General features: G+C 39.7%; 3 protein-coding genes across 3 annotated transcripts; 1 reads left to right on the plus strand and 2 right to left on the minus strand.

Annotated features, from left to right (window-relative positions):
- Window positions 1–4,446: 4,446 nt before the first annotated feature.
- Window positions 4,447–10,125, minus strand: rnf139 (ring finger protein 139). The gene is made up of 3 exons (XM_053491014.1): window positions 9,705–10,125; window positions 8,878–9,425; window positions 4,447–8,792 (listed from the first exon to the last, which is right to left on the minus strand). Exons 1-3 carry the CDS (start codon window positions 9,865–9,867, stop codon window positions 7,521–7,523), a joined length of 1,983 nt encoding a protein of 660 aa, XP_053346989.1. The 5' UTR covers window positions 9,868–10,125; the 3' UTR covers window positions 4,447–7,520.
- A 1,302-nt stretch (window positions 10,126–11,427) lies between these two features.
- Window positions 11,428–16,671, minus strand: tatdn1 (TatD DNase domain containing 1). Its single transcript, XM_053490562.1, has 12 exons — window positions 16,455–16,671; window positions 15,309–15,374; window positions 15,169–15,218; window positions 14,675–14,738; window positions 14,373–14,516; window positions 13,177–13,219; window positions 12,991–13,076; window positions 12,820–12,860; window positions 12,659–12,735; window positions 12,493–12,563; window positions 11,932–12,058; window positions 11,428–11,779 (listed from the first exon to the last, which is right to left on the minus strand). The coding sequence occupies exons 1-12, from the start codon at window positions 16,534–16,536 to the stop codon at window positions 11,677–11,679; spliced, it is 954 nt and encodes a 317-aa protein (XP_053346537.1). The 5' UTR covers window positions 16,537–16,671; the 3' UTR covers window positions 11,428–11,676.
- A 274-nt stretch (window positions 16,672–16,945) lies between these two features.
- ndufb9 (NADH:ubiquinone oxidoreductase subunit B9) lies at window positions 16,946–21,395 on the plus strand. Its single transcript, XM_053490572.1, has 4 exons — window positions 16,946–17,079; window positions 18,610–18,802; window positions 19,615–19,728; window positions 20,964–21,395. The coding sequence occupies exons 1-4, from the start codon at window positions 16,994–16,996 to the stop codon at window positions 21,093–21,095; spliced, it is 525 nt and encodes a 174-aa protein (XP_053346547.1). The 5' UTR covers window positions 16,946–16,993; the 3' UTR covers window positions 21,096–21,395.
- Window positions 21,396–22,737: the final 1,342 nt, after the last annotated feature.

The raw sequence follows: 22,737 nt of genomic DNA on the forward strand, positions 1-22,737 counted from the left end.
TTCGTGTACCTCCTCCAGGGTCCGGGTTCGATTTCCGTCTCAGTGTGCATGGAGTTTGCATGTTCTTCCCGTTTCCTCCCACAGTCCAAGGTATGCAGGTTAGGCTAATTGGCCTATTCACAAATTGCCCATAGTGTGTGTGTGTGTGTGTGTGTGTGCGCCCTGCAGTGGATTGGCACCCTGTCCAGGGCCTCATGCCCTAGGTCTCCTGGAATAGGCTCCAGGCCCCCTGCGACCCTGAATGCAGGATTAAGTGGTATAGACAATAAGTGATGAGTTATCATCAATGCATAGCAATAAATCTTTTTTATTTAGTAATATTTATACAAGTTTTTTATTTACAGTATTTTGCCTGGCTCTGTATTGTATGCATGGTGTTTGCATGTTCTCTCTGTGCCTGGTGGGTTTCCTCCTGATACTCTGGTTTCCTCCCACAGTCCAAAGACAGATGCAGATTAGTCTATTTAGACTTACCAAATTGAAATTGGCTGTATGTGTGAATGAGTATGTTGGTGTCTGGGGTGTATCCTGTGTGGACCAGTTGTTTATCTACATATGTTCAAAGGTATATTAGGCTGTTGCATGAAAACAGGTGGGTTGTTTGCAGTTACACTAAATGGGGACCTGCATCAGGTTAAGCCTCTGGGTTATAATTCGAAAGTCAGGGGTTTATGCCCCAGTACTGTTGTAACTGTTATATACTTTCCAACACTCCCGATTAACCTGGCAAACTCCTGTTTTCACTCCTGATTTCCTCTGGTGGTCAAACATTTTCTGCATTCCTCTGGACTCATGAGGAATTTTCATTATTCATTATTTCAACCTTTCATTATTACAACCTGCTCCTGGTACTGTGTATCATCAGAGTATTTTTCCATCCAGTTGGGCATACATTTACATATTCTTGGCATGTACAGTATGTGAGTGCTGTTTGTACGCCCTCCTCCCACACTGAGTGAAAACTGGAGAGCAAAAGAAAGAAATACTCGTGCAAATTTCAGAAGTCATGGAAAGAAGCGTTCCTGTTTCTTATGGAAAGTTTTAAAGGAAAGAGCAGTGCCCTTCACAAAATCAGTGGGTGGATTTTTCCATCGAGCAGAAAGGATAGGTGGATGTTAGTAAAATGCTGTTGCAGTATATTTATTATTCGGGTATTTTCATTCTTTTGAACTCAGGAAAGCTCAACTCTTTGAAGCTTTAAAAGAACGCCCAGATCCCCTCCGCTATTTTTTTAAATCCTCCCTATTTAACCATACTGTAGGTCTCATGGTAAAAACTTAAGCTATTTATAATAGAATATAACAAAACACCAATTTATTTAATAAGATATGGTGAACCTGCAGTACAGTTTCTTTACAATACTAAAAGTCTGATTACAGCAGTTCTCTTATTCCATTTCATACACACAAGTGCACTTTTTTGCAATTCTTTATTGTGTAAAACTAATAGAGTTGTGATTTGTGAATTGAATTAAATCCAGGTGTATTGTTGCACCTCTTATGTGCAATGTGTTAACAGGTTTACTTCTGACTGTTACAAAGCAATGAAACTGGAGACTCCTTCCATTATTTGGCAAATAAATGTCTTTCTTTAGAAAACGACACACATTTAAAAAATATATTGATGTGAAAATTTGCCAATTATTATGTGTTTTAATTGATTGAAAATTACATTGAATGTGAGTTTACCCGGGACAGGGAGCCGATACATCGCAGGGCACACACTTGTATAAAACATTAACAGGTTTACAGTGTAACTCTAATGGTTATGAAGTGCTGACACGGGAGACTTCTTCCAAAAAATATTTTTAAAAATACTTTCTCAGTAAAAATAATAATAATAATTTCCCACATCAATAATTCATTTTTTTGTTTATAATTTCTTAGTGATTTTAATGTCACTATGGAAACACCAACATTGTTAATAAACATTTTTTATCTATATTTAATTAATAATGTAATTTTTATAAATTGCCATAAATATAGCTATGAGAATCAGTAAATCATGTCACTTGTATATTGATTTACTTATAAAGATAAAACATGCGTAACTGATTTTTTCTTCAACTAATCATGTTAATCATAACACGACTGCGATATGTTTAGTGTAAGTTTAATAATTGCAGTCAAAACTGTTATAACGTCATAAATTTTATCAGGATTTTAGACAGACCTGGCAACCTGCTGTATATTTTTGACTTTGCGGCGCGGTCGGAACTGGTTATTTGACTTTCTGATTGGTTCGCGAAGAGACCACTGATAAAGAAACGTCCAATCAAAATGCGCCTTTTTTGTAGTCTACCAGAAGTTGCCGTATAAGCTTAGTCATAATGCATTCTGGGAAATGTGGTACTCCTCCATTAAGGCGCCGCTAAAATTGTTCGCAAACGCACTACATTTCCCATGTATTAGCAATAAAAGGTAAAGCCGTTAGCTCACAGCTAAGGCTTGTCAGATTTGTAACGTCTCCGTTTTGTTTTGTGCGAGCGAAGCTTTGATTAGTGGAAATTATATTTATATCCATTGCTAAAAATATATGCACTCTTTAAGAATAAAAACGACTACTTAACTGCGATTTCTGATGAGTTTTTTGAATTGGCTTTAAGGGGTGCAGAGGCCAGGGTTACCGATAGAGGGCGATCGTCAGTTGATTTCATTTATATTACTGTAATCCTAAAAATGTACTTTTAGTCTGTTTTAATCCTAATTCATGCTACTATGTAATTAACCAATCATGGTACATCAGCAAAGTGAATAAAATCATACAGATGCAGTTCAAAAGCTTCAATTAATGTTTGTAAAAGTAAAAAAATATATATATATATTCAAATTATATACTGAAATTAAATCACAACTAAAAGAAACACCTTTAAAGAAAAAAAAAAATCATTGGATTATGCACCAATCAACCATAACTTTAAGACCACCTAATATTGAGTAGGTCCCCCATTTGCCAACAAAAACAGTAATGCACCTTTCTGTGATGGATGATGTAATGGGTCACAGCAATTCAAAAACTGCAGCTCTTGTGTGATGTTCCCAGGTTGTTTCTGCTGCTTTGAAGGTCCCACAGTGGCCTCCATCATCCGTAAGTGGAAGAAGTTCGAAACCACCAGGACTCTTCCTAGAGCTGGCCGGCCATCTAAACTGAGCGATCGGGGGAGAAGGGTCTTAGTAAGGGATGTGACCAAGAACCTGATGGTCACTCCTGAAGGACTTTCAGACCAGGAGAAACAAAATTCTCAGGTCTGATGAGACTCTTTGGCCACTCTACCATAGAGGCCTGATTTCTGAGGAATTTCTAAAATTCTGAGGAAAAAAAATGAATTTAATCCATTTTGGAATAAGGCTGTGACATAAAATGTGGAAAAAGTGATGCACTGTATATTTACTGCAATTAATATTCTAATGTTCCTAAAGCCCACATACATATAACATGAATAGATAAAAACATAATGATGGTAAATAATAACGATCTTCTTTTTTTATGATTTGGAGTGCCATACTGGATGAAACCAAACCGTACTGGCACATGAGGTGCACTGATTGTGATACTGCTGCCCAGATCAGTAGAAACTATATTCTGTGGCTTTCAGTTCACTTACACACTCTGACTGATCTTCTATACCAATTTATCCAGTATTCAGGGTCGCAGAGCTTTCAGTTCTCAAAAGCCAAAATCCACCCCTCCACCATATTTGTTTGGGTCTCCCCTTCCCCTACTTTGTTGTTTAATGGCAGTTGGAATCCAGTAGGTTATATTCCCTCAATATGAAGTGAATATATTTTTACTTACTTGCTCCCGTTTTGTCAGATCACAATGCGAAAAAAATGCTAAAACCCAGCAACTTCAATAAAAAAAATAAAATAAATTGACTTAATAATATCTTTTACTAAAATGATAAGATTCATTACCGGCACCATGCAGGCACATTATTATTATTCCAGACAAAGATGATAAAAAGTGGCCCAGTTACCAGAAAATTGCCCAGACTCCCTGCTCATCTTAAATAACAGACAAGATCAAATCTGATTGTCTGTTTCTTTTCCCTGTGTGGAACATCAACACTGTACTGTCTTCATTTCAAACTGGGAACTGCAACTGCGCCCACTTGTGGTGTTTACATTAATAGATATGTGAGCTATGGAGCATTTCTAACCAAAACCTTTCGATAACATTTTTGGTTAATACATTTTGCACCGAGTAATTTCTTAGTGGCAATAATCAATAAATGATTAACCATTAATATCCCTAGTCGTCATAAACAGAACTCACAGTACAAGTGAAAATATACATTGTGAATGTGCAAAAAAAAAACTGTTTCCTCATGAATTTCCAAAGTTTGGACAAGAAGTTTGGATATCGTAGAGCGATACTGGATTTTTTATTTATTTTATTTTTATTAAAACTAGATCAGCTGTTCTGGAATTGTTTAATGCCAACACCTACCTCAGATTAGAGCCGTTATAAAGGATTTACAAAGCATAAGTAGCTGATACATCTCAATATCAACTGTTCAAAGGATTATTGCATATTATGGACGCCTTTAGCGTTGTTTTACAGTGTAAAAAGAAATAAAAATCAGAACAGACCATGCAATTTGAAGGGTCAAAACTGGTACTATATGTGGATGAAGGCAGATAGCACTTTGCTCAAAACATCAGTGAAGATTCTCAGTCATCCAGGTGAAGTTATCTGGAAGGTAAGTCATGTCAACTGGACTTCTTCCTTCAGTAGAAACTTTTCACGACTCATCCAAGTCTAAGGTCAAAGTCTGAAAACGCTACTTGGATAAGTAGTGCAAGTACTTAGACAGTGGATGTAGAATTTGGAAACAACCAGAAAAGTCATGATGTCAGACCTTTTTTTGTTTATACATGACAACACTTTTTTTTTTTTAAATAGAATTTATTAACTCCTCTTAACAATTTGAACAATTCCACTGGAACTCCATCAACTATACAGTTCATAACCCATCCAGGAAATACTTCCTTTACTTTCCTGTAAGAAAGTAAGAGTACAGTGCCCTGGGAGCTGGTCTCAAATCAGATCAGATCAGATCAGACACTGCTCAATACTGCTGATTTAATCTGAGGCTTATTTAATTCACAGATTTATTGATTTTCATCCCCACATCCTTAACAACGGGGGACATGAAAGAATTATTTCAATATTTAGAAGATTATATTCTCGACTAATTGCAGAGACTTGGTGTGAAGGAGAGTTAATGCTGGATAAGACTCATTCCGCCAAGAAATTCTACTAACACTAGTGTCTATGTAATCGGATTTAATATGCTATGAAAAGACCAGGAGGAGGCTTTATACCACATCAGCCTTCATGATCAAGAAATAAAAAGGCTTTTTTTGTTGTCAAATACAGGTATGTTAAATACGTTACATAATTTACTGATGGTTAGAAAGGTAAAAAAAAAAAAAAAAAAAAAAAACGGACCCAAGATCAGCACTCTCAGTCCGGATCTTTAGAAGTGCGGTGACAGAACCGTCAACATAATGGTAACAACATAACCAACATTCAGAGGCTCATGTGTTTTAGGAGCAGTTTGGCAAAAAAAAAAAAATTGGATTTACCTGATATTTGCATTTGATGTTCACTTTTTTTAAAGTTGTTTTGGACTGGAGCTATGAGCTATTTTAAAAAAACAAAAGATTTGTGCTTTTTTTATCCTTAGTCCCTTTGCTCACTTTCAGACAAACTGCATCCATCCATTCGTCCCTTCATCCACCCACTCATCCACTAATATATCTACTTATGCATCACTTTATTTATCCAAACATTTATTTATTCACCCATCCATCCATGCCTCTATCCTCCACCATATCAAACAGGGACTTCATGTTCATACACACCTGATCACCAAACCCATACTTCATTCTTTCCCAAACTGTTACCACGAAATTGGAAGCACGTAATTGTATAGAATATATTTTTATTCAGCAGCATTACAATTTCTCTTCACTGGAACCAAGAGGCCCAATCCTGTTCCAGGACGACACTGCGCCCTTGTCCACATGGTGTATTAAAACTGAAAGAACCCGAGTGTCCTGCACAGAACACTGAGGGAACTCAACTTCACTGAACACCTTCACGATAAATCAGAACATTTCGGGCCCGACCTGACTAACGCTGACATGGGGCTGATCAAACCCAAATCCTCACGGTCACGCTCTAAGATCTAGTGAGAACAGAAACATATGGGTGTGATGGTCAGGTACAAACGTCCTCCTACAATAACGAGCTGGTCGGCGGCGTGTTAACGGCCGAGACCTGTATTAAAACCCCATCTCTTCATCGATGTCCTCTAAAGGACAATCAAGAAGTGTAATGAACTCTAATACAGTGTTTTCCCCCCTCCTTTGAACGAAAGCAAAATTTACTCAACCTTTGTTATGGACTAATTAAAAAAAGTAACACATCCTGTATTGTAGTCTATCTCTATCTCTACATGTATTCAATTTGATATGACTCTGCCGCATGGACTCCGCCCCTCACAGTCGAAGACAAGACAGAAAGTGCTATGATAACTGAGCTTTGTGCCTATTTCATTAGCATCATGATTTTATAAATATCACAATTTAGATTTTGTTTAAAGTGCACCACCTGTAGGATTGAAGAGGAACTGCAACATTGTTCCACCCTTAAATGCGAAGGTATTTGAAAAAAAAAAAAAAATTAATAATTTAATAAATTTTTACTTTCATCTCAACTTACTATAATGGGGAAAAAAAGGTATGTAAGAGCTCTGCGTATGTAAAAATTTAAGGAGACTTGTTTTTCAGAGAGGAAAATTCCCATTAGCTACACAACAACCTCACAGCTCCAGTATAAAGCCGAAGACGCAAAAATTTCGTGCAAGGAGGAGACGTACAAAGGATGGTATGAGGAGAAAAAAAACAACAACAAATGATGCATTTAAAACCATGAAAAGCTGCAACTGAAGTTGAACAAGGAGACCGTGGTGAAATGAGAAGCTCCTCGGAGGACCTCCAGCGGAACACGAGAATTTCCTTTCTTACAAGAAAGCGCTCTGTTGCCTTTTTTTTTTTTGTCTTTTTTTTTGTCTTTTCTTAACGACATGTACAACAACGTACATAAACTTAAAGCAAGGTCACACAAGAGACCAGTAGTAGCCATTAAGAGGTAAATCTGTGTGATTACAGTAAGTAGCACATCACCTTTAACCTCTCGTCGCGTAAGCAGGGCAGCCAGAGAGGAGACGAGAGGATTTCTCTCGGTTGAGCAGCAAACATACGCACGCCTTTCATCAGGACGACAAAAACAAAACAAAAAAACAAAACCTCTCTTTGACGGTTCAGCCCTGGCTTTGGAATGCACTCACCTTTCAGTTCACTTTAATTCAATCAGCCCTTTTAAGTAACACAGACACACACAAAACAAAAGACAAGCACACACCCATCCACACACACACAAATCATAAAAGAGCAAATCCCTGATCTGAATCCTTAAGTTAAAATTTCTATTTTTTTTTTAATTTTTAATCAGTCTGTATTGGAGTCTGTGTCGTCGTCGATGTAGTCCTCCTCGACAGGGCTCGCTGCGCTCTGCGCCCCCCATTCGTCTTCATCGTACTCTATACTGTCATTATCCTCCAGCAGCTCGTCTTCGGGCTCCGCCCCTACGCCCCCTTCGGCCCCGCCTTCTCCGGCCTCTTCGAACTCCACCTGCTCATCTGCGGCCGGCGCCTGGCCATTGTTGTTGGAGAAAGGCGCGCGCTGGTGTGCGTCGTCCTCGTCGTACACCCTCTGGTGGCACATGGGGCACGTGTCCTGGATGTACAGCCATTTGCGCAGGCAAAGCGCGTGGAAGTAATGGTGACACGGGGTGACGCGCGCGGACGTCGCGAACTCCTGGTAGCAGATGGCGCAGACGTCCTCGACGCCGCGCAGCTCGCTGCCCGTCACCTCGGGAAGGGAGTGGATCCGCCGCACGGCGGCGCGCCGCTTCACGAACGTCCTCCATCCGCTCTTGGCCTGCAGGTAGATGTTGAAGTAGGCATGCAGGCACATCATGCACGCCCGGATCTTGCTGCCGGACTCGAACGCCATGGTGTAGGCGCCGTTCCCAAACATGACGATCCCGAAGACGAACTCCACCACGTTCCCGGCCGAGCGCACGTAGTACACGTAGTCGTCCAGCTTCTCCCAGAGCGTGCCATAGTAGCCGTCCACCATGAACAGCGTGTAGACCGTGAGCGACACGAGAACCTTCAGGCACAGTTCCACGCAGAACGCGGTGACGGCGAACAGCCACGTGTTGAGCGCGTAGCGCCGCCACAGCATGCCGCTCAGCGCCACCGGCAGCGTCAGGAGCACCAGGGACACCAGGAGGGCGGGGGCGTGCCGCCGCACGGACTGCACGTGCGAGGCGCTCAGCGCCATCAACACCGGCTCAGTCATGCCGTGGACGAAGTGCAGCACGGCCGTCAGCAGCAGGCACAGATTCCTGCTCAGACGCACCAGACGCTCACCCGGCTCCAGGCCGCTCAACCCCGTCTGCAGGGCAAGGATGAAGAACAGCACCGGCGCCACGAAGCCCAGCCGCCGGTCCTCCTCGTCTTCCGCCGACCCGATGAACGCCAGGACGCCCAGACCCAGGTAGTGTGCCGCAGAGGAGATCACGGCGCTCATGCCCAGCACAGTGAGCGTTGAGTCACAGCCGCTGATGATCAGACTGCTGCACAGCTCCCAGATCACGTCCCACGTCACGTAGGCCTCGTCTTCTCCGTTCTCCTCCACCTGAGCCATCCTCACCTGTTTTTCAGGAAAGAAAGCATTAATTCTAAGGAGATGAAAATTTATAATCACAGAATCTTTAAACTTTCAATCCCGTTCTCACCGCGTATATTAGAACCACCGCCTGCGCCGCAACACGGGTGAGCCAGAAAACCCGCAGCACGTCCGGCACCCGAATCCTCTTCCACGTGTCCTCCAGGAGCAGCTGTATCCCGTAGATGCGGTACATGTGCCGCACCAGTAAGTACACGTAACGGCACGAGTAGTACAGTCTCTTTAATCGGACGAGCAGGCACACAGCGGTGTTCAGACCCAGCACCAACCCCGAGACCACCGCTAACATCCGCCTCACGTCCCCGGGAAGCTCCATGAAAAGCCCGGACACGGGCACCAAGACGTCCAGCATCATCAGAGTGGAGTACGGCGACTTTACGCCGAGCAGCAGCACGTAGCCCAAGGATAACAGGAGCTGTAGAGCGGCCAAGGCCAGCCAGAGTGCCGGACGCGCGCGCGGGAGCGAGTCCACTTGCGACGTGGTGTAGTAGTTTAGCAGCACGGCGGTAGATCCGAGCAGCATGCCCACGAGCAGGCTGTAGAACTTAAACAGGGACTTCTGGGACAAGACGAGCACGACGCCGCACACCGCAATACCTGAAAAACAAACATATATATACATTATATATATATATATATATATATATAAACACTTATCCAAAACTTTTCATTTTGTGACGGTTTGAAGCAAATTCAAACCCAACTACTTATGACATCATCAGGGAACTGACAGTTGGAGCATGAATTAAACGGTGCTGCAAAGGATCAGAGGCTGAGTGTCTCACAGGAAGTTCAGGCCCAAGAATGAGTTAGTAACTTTAAAAACAAAACAAATCTAGAATTAGAACAGAAGGACTTGTTAGCTCTGTCTCTTACCCAGCACCCTGAGTAACACCTGTCCCGCGGTCCCGCTCCAGCCCTCCGCCGGATCAGACTGAGAGTTACAAATGGCGTCGATGATGAAGATGCAGGGGACCCGCAGCGCCACGTCCAGCACCGCCAGGGCCTGCTGACTCAGCCGGCCGGGGTTGGAGGCCATGGCGCCGCAGCACGACTTCCACCTCACCTCACCTCACCTCACCTCCTTGCGCTCCCTCCGGAGCTCCTCCTGTGTGGTCCGGTCCTGACTCGCGGTGTTTACCTAAACACGGGGGTCTCCGCTCTCCGCCATCTTCCTTTTTTTTTTTTTAACCTCCTGTTGCTATGCGAGGAACCGGGAAGTGAACTCGAGGTTTTACAACCGCCCGTGACGCAGCGCGCGCAGAACGTTGCTGCGTTCAGGAGTTGCGTCATTACGCTCCAGTTACAGCGTGACGGAAGTCCAACAGCTAACCGGAAGTAAAGATAAAACCTTTAATTTAAACCTGTTTATAAAATACAAGACGCTCAAAAAAAAAAAAAAAAGCAGTTTGTCTGGGTTTTTCTATTTGTTATATTTCCAAATTCTTTTGTCATTTCTTTATTTTTTATATTTTAGTTCTAATAATAATAATAATGCAGCAATATATATATATATATATATATATATATATAAATATATATATTATTTTTTTTAAAAGCTATTTCCCTCTGGGAATTATAAAGTTCTTTGAATCTAGAATCTATATAATATAGCAAATATAGCAGTTGCACTTCCAGGGTCCAGGTTCGATTCCCATCTCTGTGTGCATGTGTGAGTTTGCATGGTCTCTCAGTGCATGGTGGGTTTCCTCCTGGTACTCTGGTTTTCTCCCAGTCTAAAGATATGCAGGTTAGGCTAACTGACATTCCCAAAATTGCCTGTAGTGTGTGAATGAGTGTATTGCCCTGCTATGGACTGGCACCCTGTCCAAGGTGTACCCCGCCTCGTGCCTTAAGCATCTTGGGATACAGAAAAAAGTGGTATAGAACATGAGTCTGAGTGAGAAATGTGTGGTAGTGGTTAGGACTCAGGACTGTGTGCATGGAGTTTACATCTTCTCCTCGTGTTCTTGGTGGGTTTCATTCTAGTTACTCCGGTAAAACTTCCTCCCACAAACCAAAGACATGCAGATTAGGCTAATTGGCGTGCCCAAAATGCCAGTAATGTGTAAATGAGTGTGTGTCCTATCATGGATCGGCACCCCACCTCATGCCCTAAGTCCCCTGGAATAGGCTCCAGGCCCCATGTGAGCCTGTACAGCGGATAAGCATTATAAAATATGATAATGATGATTATTATAATAATGTTGGTCTTTATTTCAAAATTTAGGTTTCCAGAATTAGAAGCTCTGACCAGTGCTCTAGAACTATTCAAGTCGACTAACGTTTTAGAACAATTATAGCTCTACAATAGCCCCCTAGTGCTCTAGATTTATTATACCTGTCTAGAACCCCAGTGTGCTACAACTCTTACAGTTTATCAGGGTTCTAGAATAATTATACCTGTACATTTTCAAATAACTAAAGTTGGCCAGGGTTTTACAATTTATGCAGCACCACTGTGTTTAAGAATTATAAAACTAAAGCAGTAGAGTTAATTAGGTTTATATACTGTACCTATTATTACCAAGTAGTGTTTTAGACATATTATAAGTGAGCCGTTCTAGTTCTAGATCAGTCAGTGACATAGAAACATGTACCATGATGTAAACTGTCATATGTTACAATGTGTTACAACTTAACACGTGTCAAATACTAATTTTTTCATATAGAGCAAGTATTTATTAAAATACATTTCAGCATTGCACCAGCCATGTGAACAGTTCAGTCCTGGGATCTCTGGGATGTGAACGTGAGCAGTAAATAAAAGAACCCTGGGCATATCCGAAGATCCACTGCATTAACAAACTCAGTTCCCACAGGACCACTATTTCATCATTCAGATCTTTCAGCTCCCAGTGAAGAACACTTTCAGGGTGTTGTTGTAGATCGTGTTGGCCATCTCTGTCGGATCTTCGTTCCTCACTGCTGCCATCACCTCCAGCACCTGGCTGAAAAGAGACCGGGAGATTTACAGGAGAATTACAGACCCTACGCTGTGACCTTAGACCCGACGTATTCTTAATTCCTAAATCTACAAATGTTTTTCGTCTGTCAGTACAATGCACTGTTTCATTTCCGTGGTAACGTCTGAGTGACCTACATAATGTGACAGGGTTCATTCCGATCTTTCAGGCAGTGTCCTGCTTCCCACTTCTTCTTGGTGGGGAAAGTTGTTTTAATGAACTTGGATCCTGCGTGAGTGTTTTTGATGCCACACCACGGAGCGTCTGAAAGCCCAGAAACAGAAAGAGATCGTGAAGAAGAAAGAGACTTACATTAAGTTTAGATGCTCTTGGTTATCTTATCGAACAAATCCACTGTCCCTTGTATGCAGGCTGACTAGAAATGATGAGCACGATAAAATACTTCGCACAATGATTTTACATTTAAAACGTGGATTGTCACACACAATGAAGTAAAAAGTGTTTCTTTATGCTAGCGAGCAATGGAACAAAGGTGAAGGTGCCATCATTTATTACCGTACCAAGTTCTGTCTCAATAACACTGTCCTAGACTTATTATATCAGACAATTGCTCTAACTATAATTAGCATTCTAGAATTCGAATGGTGTAGTGTACTTGAAGGACAATATGTAGCTAATATAAAGTACAAACTATCTCAAATGTTGGTACAGTTCAGCTTAGGGTTGTTTAGTCAAACCTGTCTCTATCATCAGTCTCTCTGTGGGAATCGATTTCATGGCCTCGAGATTCGCCTCTGTCTTCAAAGAGCTGGAAACAGACGGTATGAATAAAGAAGACTGCTGCACTTTTATCTCTGCGTTTACACCCATTCTTAAGAAATGATGCTAAACTCTTTTGCTCACCAGCCGTTAATGCCAATATAAAGGTCCAGGTCTATTAGAGCAGCAGCGTCCTCTTTGTTCCCATCGAAGGAGTGAACCTACAAACAAACAGCGAACAGATACATTCATGATATCAGTTTTACCCCCTGTAGCCTACATTTGGGCAGAAATATTACACTCACCACCCCTCCAACACATCTGTCACGGTTTCTTCTCATAATGTCTAAAGACAAGAGAGAAATCCTCAGAATAAATTACTTTGTACAAATTACAACCCTCTGCTTGGACAATCTAACATAGATAAGTAGTCTGTTCTGCACATTGATAGAAAAAAAAAAAAAAAAAAAACCTACCCAGGAATTCCTGGTGAGAGTTCCTGCAGTGCAGAAACATGGGCAGTTTGGTTTCTTCTGCCAAATCGAACTGCTTCTCAAAGTACCTGCGTGTAAAGGAATGTGAGGTTTCATGTCCTTCACGGAATTACAGTACAAGAAGCGTAATAAAGAAGACATTACGTGACACAGAGTGATGTCACTCACTTGAGCTGGGTCTCTTTTGGACAGAACTCCAACCGGTCAAAGTCTGAAAAATGTAAAAATACAGTAACAGACATTTAAAAACCAGACAAGTGTTTTCTAACTGTTCTTGTCGAGTTGTTTGAGTGATTTATTTATTTTCTACTGGGCGCGCATGCGCAAATCATCGCAAAACCTTCATAGGTTATGTACAGGGAACAGAAATGAGCAATTCTTTCTCAACGACTTATCTACTCCGAGTCGTTCGTTCCTTTGTCACGTGACTCCCATAGACGCTAAGCAGTGCAGTACACAGGAAACAGGATTTAACAGATCTCCTCAACAAGTCTTCAAGTCGCGAGTCGTTCGTTCCTTTGTCACGTGACTCTCATAGACACTATGCGGCGCAATAGATTCAAAAGAACAATCGACTCAGACCAGAAGATATGAGAGGTGAGCTACTCATTCTGTTTATTATAATATGTCCTTAGCTGCATTGTAATATTTTCGTTACTGGAACTATAGTCAAAAGTTGTGTATGTAGACGTGTTGGGGGTCTGTTTAGTGAAAATGCAACACTTTATTTTATTTCTGATCAAAAGAACGAAATGAACTAAATGACGCAAAAAAAGATCCGTTCATTTTGATGAACGAGATTCAAAGAACCGAGTCACTAAAATGATTCAAACTTCCCATCACTAGTACCAACGCTAGTAAAATAAAATTTAATTGAACTAAAATGAATTTGTCCCATTAGACTTTTTTATTACATATGGGTGCTTTCTCTGATACCAAAACTAAATAAAAAATTGATTTGTCGTCACATACACAACCTTACACAGTCGTTACACAGTCACAGATACGTAGCGAAATGTTAATACGACTTTCCGCAACCTTAAACAGAAAAATTACATAAAAAAATAGAATTACACTACAAATTAAAATCTTATTTTGGAAAATACAATGCAATACAACTAAACATAAAATTTGCAAAAAAAAAAAAAATTAATCTGAACATAATTTTTATAAGCAAGACATTTTTGTAGTGTAAATCCTTTTTTGATCGATCTTACACATAGTCGAATATTGTGAGACTGGATGTTTGAGCTGTAAGCCGAAATCATAGAAATTAAAATAGAAAAAAAGGCGAAAAAATATGTGATGAATCAAGAATACATGAAACTTTCACTTGTTGATTAAATTACAAAAAATTGTTTTACCCAGTCCACACTCCCCAACAGCCACCACCTTTCCTTTGTTACTCATGGCCAGCTCTCTGAGTGAAGAGAAGTACTGCTCTGGTCCATTCTGGTCAAACTCAGCACAGCGAGTCGGGTGGCAACCTACAGTACTGAAAAACTCCTCTAAAGAGAGAGATCGAGCGAGAGAGATCATAATTTTAACATCAGCAGTAATTATTCTATTACCTTTCTGAAGCAAACAAATTATGAGCAAGGATAAAGATTTGTATGGTAAGTGTGTTGCATGTGACACGTACACGGCATTCGGTTTTCGAGCTCACCTCGGCTTTGTGCCAGTTTCAGAGCTTCTCTGCTGTCCTCCAGGTTTCCACCGGTGATCATAAGCTGAAACAAACCCGACAAGATGTCAGTAAAGATTCAGGAACGTTTAGACCTGAACTCCTGAACCCGACTGGTCAGAAAGTGTCGATTAACTTTAGTGTATTAATGCTCTCATTCTAATCTTTTATCATATCTATAGTTACAGCTCGCCTACATTAACAAAACCGATGTAACTATAAACGGATGAAAGAAATTATGGCGTGTCATTCATTAATAAATCAGAATTTTAATAAATTGTGGACAAACTGCTGTGGTATAAGAGCAATGAAACCTTTCAGGACATGATCTTATTGGAAATTAATAAACTTTAGTGACCCCGTCGTTGATTAATTTTCATTAATCCCACACCATTGAGTATTTTATCCCTTCTGTATATGTATCTGTGACACACACAGAAGGCCAGTAGTAGTGACGATTTATTCAGGAATCACACCTTCTGAACCCCAACGCTTAGAGCTCTTTCGACAATTTGCCCGAAATCATCTGGAGGAAAGGAAATAACAGAGACGTTAGAATTTACAATATGATCGATAATGACTCTGAAGTGCAGCTAGCGAATGCCTTGCTTCTTACCTTCGTGTTTCTGGTTTCCTCTGTATATTCCCCTAAACATGGGGTCGGTAAGGTTAATACCGATATCTGTAGATGGAAAGAGACCGGATGGCATTAACTGGTAGGTTGTAAAAACACAGTTTGAACCTCTTGAAAAGTTTAAATCTTGAACGACTGTGTGTAACTGACTACTAATGTTACTACTACTCATATACCAACACCTACTCCTCCTCCACCTAATACTACACCTACAAGCACTACAAATACTAATACAATTACTGCTACAACTATCGCTCCTACTATTACTACTAATATTCTGTGTATAAAGTATATAACATACAAATACACTGTATGTTTATGATACATTATGTAAAGTCGACCATTTCAGAAGGGTCAAATTGTTGGGATGCATCAGGCAAAGAAAACAACTAAGGAGATTTGAAATGACTGGAACCCTTCAAGACATTATCAAAATTTGGACAGTGCTGAATCATCAACTTTGTAGAAGAAATGTAAAAAAACAATTGTGAATGGAGATTAAGCGCTTGGTAAAAATCAACCAAGTAGGAGCATTTCCATACGTGTGATGAGAACTCACAGGATTGGGACTAAACATCTGCGTATCCATAAGAAAACCCCTCATTAGTGAGTCTAATCAGAAAAAAAACAAACACCTAAATTTGCTAGGGAGCTTAAATATTGGACTTGAACGAGAAAAAAGGTCATTTGGTCTTGAGTCGGGATTCCAGAGTGATGGGCGTGTCAGAGTAAGAAGCGATGCACCCATCATGCATAGTGTCCACAGTACAAGTCTCTGGGGACAGTGTTATGATCTGGGGTTGCTTCAAGATGCCCAGGTCTAGACTCTTTTTTTGGGGGCAAGCAGTGTACAGTAGATTCAGTATTGCTTAACACTTTGCACGAATACTGAAGCCGAAAACCACAGATATAGGCAAGTATTAGTAGTATTAGTCTATTAGTATACTACTCATACTAATAATAAGTATGAATCTAATAATACTAGACATGTGCTATACATTTCCATGTGTGTTGAATGAATGAGAATTAACACACACAAACAGTATTCATTTTATCCTCTAATAAATCGGAATATGTAACCAAGCTCAATGCATGTCAAAGGATTAGAGATTAATTCTTAATGCTTACCTATGAATTTAAAGTTGGACATGGTATATTTGGCAATGAAGTGGCAAACTCTGACTGCTTGGTTTACCATTCCCCTAAACATGTATGTACCGTAATACCTTAAACATAAGTGCACGTTTAATTAATTAGGACATCTTTACTACATTTCATACAGCTTCACTGCGTTTAAAAATATACTTAGATTTTTAAGACGCTAATCTTGCATCCTACTAATGTTCTTCTATCTATTAAATCTATTTAATCAACCAATCACATATTGTTGAGGGCATTTATTACTGTTCATATGCCTTCGCGATCCTCGTCAAGCTCGAGAGTGATGGTTTAGCTTCAAATTGATTATTTTTTTTTATAGTGCACTATATGGTGTGTAAAAATGGCAAATATTTGCCCTACAAAGTGCACTAGTGAAGAAAGTATTGACGTATTTGCTAGTCGCCGGTTGATCCTACTGCGCATGCGTATGGGTGGTAAGTTTAGCCTGTTTGTTGAGGCTCGGTCTTACTGCGCATGTGCAGTGCAGGTTAGAGGCGAGCTAGAAAATGGCTTCGTTCCTAACGCACCAGCAGAAAGTCTTACGGCTTTATAAGAAATCTCTGAGGCACCTCGAGTCTTGGTGCATCTTCAGGTACTGCTCGGTTCTTACATTAATTATTATTTTTTAATTAAAAGTAATCCTTTTTTTAATACGTGTTTTAACATATGGAAACTGCTTAACCAGTGCAGGGACGTTCAGGTCATTCGTAAGCTAATGCTAACTGAAAAACACGGATTGTCTAAAGCGGTAAACAGTAGTAATAATAAAAATAACAACAAAATATGTGTTACAATATCACAAAAACGTGTATATCATTTAGAAAGTGTTAGTTTATTAAATTAGCTTGTGAGACGCAAAATTAGAGAGCTTTAGCAGCTGAAGTGCCTCAATGTCAGGTCAGAAATATAGACAAACATATCGTATCGCTGATACACGATACTGCACGATATCAAGTCGTTCGATATTATTTTGCTGGGGGTGGGGGAGGGTAAATGTCCAGAAGCACAGCACAGCACTGTAGTGTTGAATGAATGAATAAATAAATACAGGCTTGATTTCTAAAGGGAGCATCCTTGCTCAATTCAGCTGTTTGTTACTTTGATAAGTGAGGAATCAGTGTGAGATTCTGTCTAATGATGGGGAAACTTAAGCACTTTTGTAAGTCGCCCTGGATAAGAGTGTCTGCCACATGCCTTAATGTAAACATATAACATATTTAAAAATAATCAACAATAGAGCAATGTGATGATGCCGAGTAACTGTTCCAACACCAAATTATTAACCTGATTATTTTCTAGAGGTGGGGGGATCAATTTAGTGATAACCACTGATTGCTTTTGGGAGGTGATTCAGGTCTCGCCACACTAAATACAAAATCGATAAAATAAAAAGATTTTCACATTTATAATAGAGATGAACCAGTCGATCAGGCACTGACCAGAATTGTCTGGTTTTTACTTGGCCCGTGATCGGTGATGAGACACTCCACCTCAGAAATAAATGGTTCTGTACCAAGCGCAGAAGCTTCTGAGGGCGGTTTTGCTTTTTATTTATCTTTTTATTATTTAATTTTGAAAAATTATAATGGAAAAAATTGTATTGCTGTTGCACCTTTTACTCCAAACTCTCGAGCTTACACCTGCCTTAAAACACTAGATTTAATTAATCATTAAACTTATTTTTTTTTTTAAAGGTTTAAAATTTTAACAAAATCAGTTGGATAAAAATCATAATGATTTTAAAATCGAATTATAATTATAATCGAATCAGCACCGAGGTGTTGGGATAATGAGGTGACTGGTGATTTCCATTCATGTTATTTTTCAAGTTTGCCTCTTTTTTTTTATATTGCAGAATTGTTCGTTTTAATTGATCAGAAGGTGTTTGGTTTTTTATACGAGCAGGATGTGTTTAATATGTTACATTACACACGTAGTATTAAAATAAACAGGATGGAAGAAGGCTCTGAAGAAGGTGTGCTTACAGTCAGTGAGTCAGAGGTAGAGGAGTAACTGTGACGTTATTCTAAATGTAAAAAAATTGACCAATTAGGATGTAGGAAATAATCAGCGACAGTAATTCAAGCGTCTCTTCACCGGTGATGCTTTTTTGTCGTTTCAGAGATAAGTACCGTTTCTACGCCAGCACGCTGAGGGCTCGCTTCGATGAGCATAAGAATGAGAAGGACCTGGTGAAGGCGTCCAAGCTGCTCAAAGCCGCAGAGGAGGAGTTCTGGGCCAATCAGCATCCTCAGCCCTACCTGTTCCCCGACTCACCCGGGGGAACCTCCTACGAGAGATACGAGTGCTACAAGGTAGAGTATCAAAAGTACAGGGCTTTTATCATCTCACATTAGCTTTTTTTTTCCATAGTTATAATTTAAAAAATTATTTGAAAAAGAGACATATGAAAGCATGTTTTGTGATCATGTTGTTCTTGTCTCTCTGCCTGCAACCAAACCCGCTTCTGGTTTCTAACACCTATGGACAAAATACAGGACAGAAATTACTCAGCAGGAGGCAAAATTCCTGCCTTAAATACTAAACTCTTCTATAATTATTAGAGATGGAAGGGAAAAAATAGATTTTCATTTATTTATTTTTTTAATAAATAAAATTTATATATGTTTGCATTTGAGGTGGTAAAAATGGTGTTAATCTTCTATAATCCTACAGGTGGCGCTCTAAACTGTTCACACATTGGCAGGCAGCATTGCGTCTCCTGTAGGAGGAGCAAAGTATTCGTAACGAAAGCTTTACATTTTTTTTTTATATCGAATCGGGATATTTATTATATAATTTTATCACATGAGAGAAATCAAATCGACAACATAATGGATCGATGGTCCGCTGTGGCGAGCCCTCAACGGGAGCTGAACAATCTAAAAACCAACAATAACAACAGAGATTTGCTGAAGAATGTAGTGGAATTAAAGTAAAAAAAATAAAATAAAAAAACACAGATGTGTAAAATATGGTATACATAGGACCTGGTCCTATGATATACAAGTAATGTCATGGGTTAATGTGCGTTCGTGTGTGTGTGTGTGTGTGTGTTAGAGCCACCTAGAAGAAGCCTCTCTGATTTGTAGATTTTGTTTCTGATTATGTTTTTTTTGTTGTTCAGGTTCCTGAATGGGTTCTGGATCACTGGCACCCCTCTGAGAAGGCAGAGTTCCCTGATTACTTCTCAAAGAGAGAGCAGTGGAAGCAGATCCGAGCTCAGAGCTGGGACAAGGAGGTGTGTATCTGCACAGGACACTAACATGACATGATCTCAACTTGGGCTGCAACTAACGATTATTTTGATAAACGATTAGTTGGGCGATTATTATTATTATTATTATTTTCGATTAATTGGATAAAACCTAGCCGCTTCTTTAATTTGATATTTTGCTTATAACTAAAAAAAAATAAACTTTTAAAAATGCAAAAGCCACATATAGAGTTAAATAATCTTTAATTTTGATCCTTTTAACCTTAAATGAAATGTAGTATATAATATATACAGTATATATAGTTTAAAAAATACACTGATATATTCAGTTGATTAAATATATACAGCTAAAATAATGTAATTTTTATTAATAAAATGATAACTTTGTAGTGGACTATAAAAAAAACTGTAGAAATGCAAAAAGATAATAGTCACAAATATACTGTTATTTGCATTCGCTGAAAACCACAACAATCACTAAATGTAATATTCTACTGTTATTTGCACCGTGTAAATTAAGCTAATCTAAATTAGCGCCATTTAACTAATCACTATTGCTCATGAGGTAATTGTGCAATGTGATGCTAGCGAGTAGCGCGTGAACAGATCTAGCGCGACTGTCCCGAAGTTAGCAAACAGTTAAAACAAAAGTACTTAAACTATAAAACCTTTACACGATGAAGAGAGACAGTTTTTACTGACCCTGCTGACGTTTTGCCATCCGTTACACCAACATGTTTTCTTTTTAAGTGTTCGTGAATGACATGCCATGAAAGCTTGGTCTTGCATAGCGTGCAGGTTACCGTCTTCTTAGAGGCGTTTAATGTAAATTGCTATTAAACCTTGGAGGACTCGGGGCGCGCGCTTTTTCCTGCAGATGCTTCTGTAACCTCCATTGCGCGAGCGACTGTATATCTGTGTGTATTTGTGCATCTTGTGGTCGCACTCCTCAGTGACGTGAGCAGCCCAACTAATTGATAACGGCATTCGTTGACCACGAATTTCATTATCGATAATTATCGATTTCATCGATTAGTTGTTGCAGCCCTAATCTCAACCAGAGCTTTACGTGTTTAATTAAATAAAAATTTATTTTTAAAGAGCAACTCCAGACCTTTTTATCTTTTTTTTTTTTTTTTTTTTTACTTAATGCTTTAAATAACTTTTCCCTCACTGTGGTCTGTAAGTCGTTAAAATATGACATGGCTGAAGCGATTAGTTAATGCACTCTAAAACACCTGTGTGTGTGTGCCTCACAGGTGAAGCAGCTGCAGGACGAAACTCCAGCCGATGGCCCCAGGACCGAGGCTCTTCCTCCTGCACGCAAGGAGGGCGATCTTCCGCCACTGTGGTGGCAGTTTGTGACCCGCCCCAGAGAGAGGCCCATGTGAGAGGCTTCCCCCCCTATGTGATACCCCCTGCATTACAAAACACACACACTCAAAAGGCGCACTTAGTAATGGAAGACTTGCACTCTCACCCTGACCTGGTAGTGTTTAAGGTTCAAAAGGAATGACTTGACCCAGGATGCTAATTTATGCAAAAACATTCACTTTTTTGGATTTAATCAAACTTTTGAGTGGATCAGGAGTGCCTCTGTGTGTCAGTTAGAGCAGGGTGTAATTGTAGACTGTACAGAAATATAAAGCACTCTGTGCTTATGATTCAAATAAACACCTATATCAAATAAATTAATGTTTTTGTTAATTATTATTTTTTTTCTTTTACTTTTGGAAATGAAGCCAGATTATTTGTGTGGATGTAAAAGGAAACATTTCGAGCACATTTGGGGCACAAGAGGTGCCCAAATTTGCCCCATTGCCATAATGGGGGAAAAAAAATCCCAAATACTTAACACTGAGACCAAATTTGATGAATTGTAGTGCAGAACAAGAATTTTGTAGAAGTCTCAAATTTACCACATGTGAAGGTTTGCAGGGGTTTTGTCATAGAGACATGAGGCAGGGCCCATTTACCTTAGGCAACCAATCAGACTTTTGTATTAATCATAAGGCTCATAAGCCATGCCCCCTAGCAATATCATTAGCATGTTGCTAGCATGATGCTTGTGAAATTAGTATGTTGCCAGCATGACGTTTAGCAGATTAGCATGTTGCTAGCATTATGCGACGTACGTTAGCAAATTGCTAGCAACATCATTAGAATGTCGCTAACATGATGCTAAAGTGTTTATGCATGTTGCTAACATGACTCCACTGTTTTGCCACGGCAAGCACCACTCACATTTTCTTCAGAAAATGTACCTCTTTATTGTTATATTTATTATTTGATAAACTGTGGTGTAAAAGTTGACTGAACTAATAAAAATAAAATAAAAAAAATGTTTGAATAGATTCTAAATCGAAAACCAGTCCATCTTCACACATCTTTTTTTAAGTGTAACTTACACACTGACATTCTGACCAACCTGCCATCCAGTCTGGACACCTGACAATTTAAAACTATACACAGCTTTTATTTCCTTGAACTAAATTGTCCTTGATTCAGATTTTATCTCCATTTCCCAAGATTTTAATTTTTTTTAAATAAACACACGGTTCGACAAGTTAGCGTTTAATATTTTATTAGCTAAAACAGCACGGACTCCAGAACTTGAAGCACTCAGCAAAACTGCAAATCTTTTCTCTTTTTTTTTATCCAAACCACTTCTAAATCCCATCTTTACATTCAGAAACATGAGCCACTGACGGAGCAGCTACATTTACAGTTCAGGAACAATATCTCTGCAGATAGTAAGTAAATTTATATATAGATTTATATACATAGACATACAGACACACACATGTTCAGCATCATATGCGTAAGGCATCAGCTAAGTAGAACATTCTAGATTAGACTCTTTGAAGTGCCTGAACATCTCACCCAGGCCTAAAAGTTATACATCAGAGAGCACACTGAGCAGAAACGATGACTCGGACCCGGAGATTTAGAAATGTATGGAGAATTTACATTCGGAGAAAGTGAGAAATATCAGGCAGGGAATGAAAAAAAAAAAACACTCAAATTTCCAAA

This window comes from Clarias gariepinus, chromosome 2 (assembly GCF_024256425.1).
Source record: "Clarias gariepinus isolate MV-2021 ecotype Netherlands chromosome 2, CGAR_prim_01v2, whole genome shotgun sequence".
Classification (NCBI taxonomy): Eukaryota; Metazoa; Chordata; class Actinopteri; order Siluriformes; family Clariidae; genus Clarias; species Clarias gariepinus.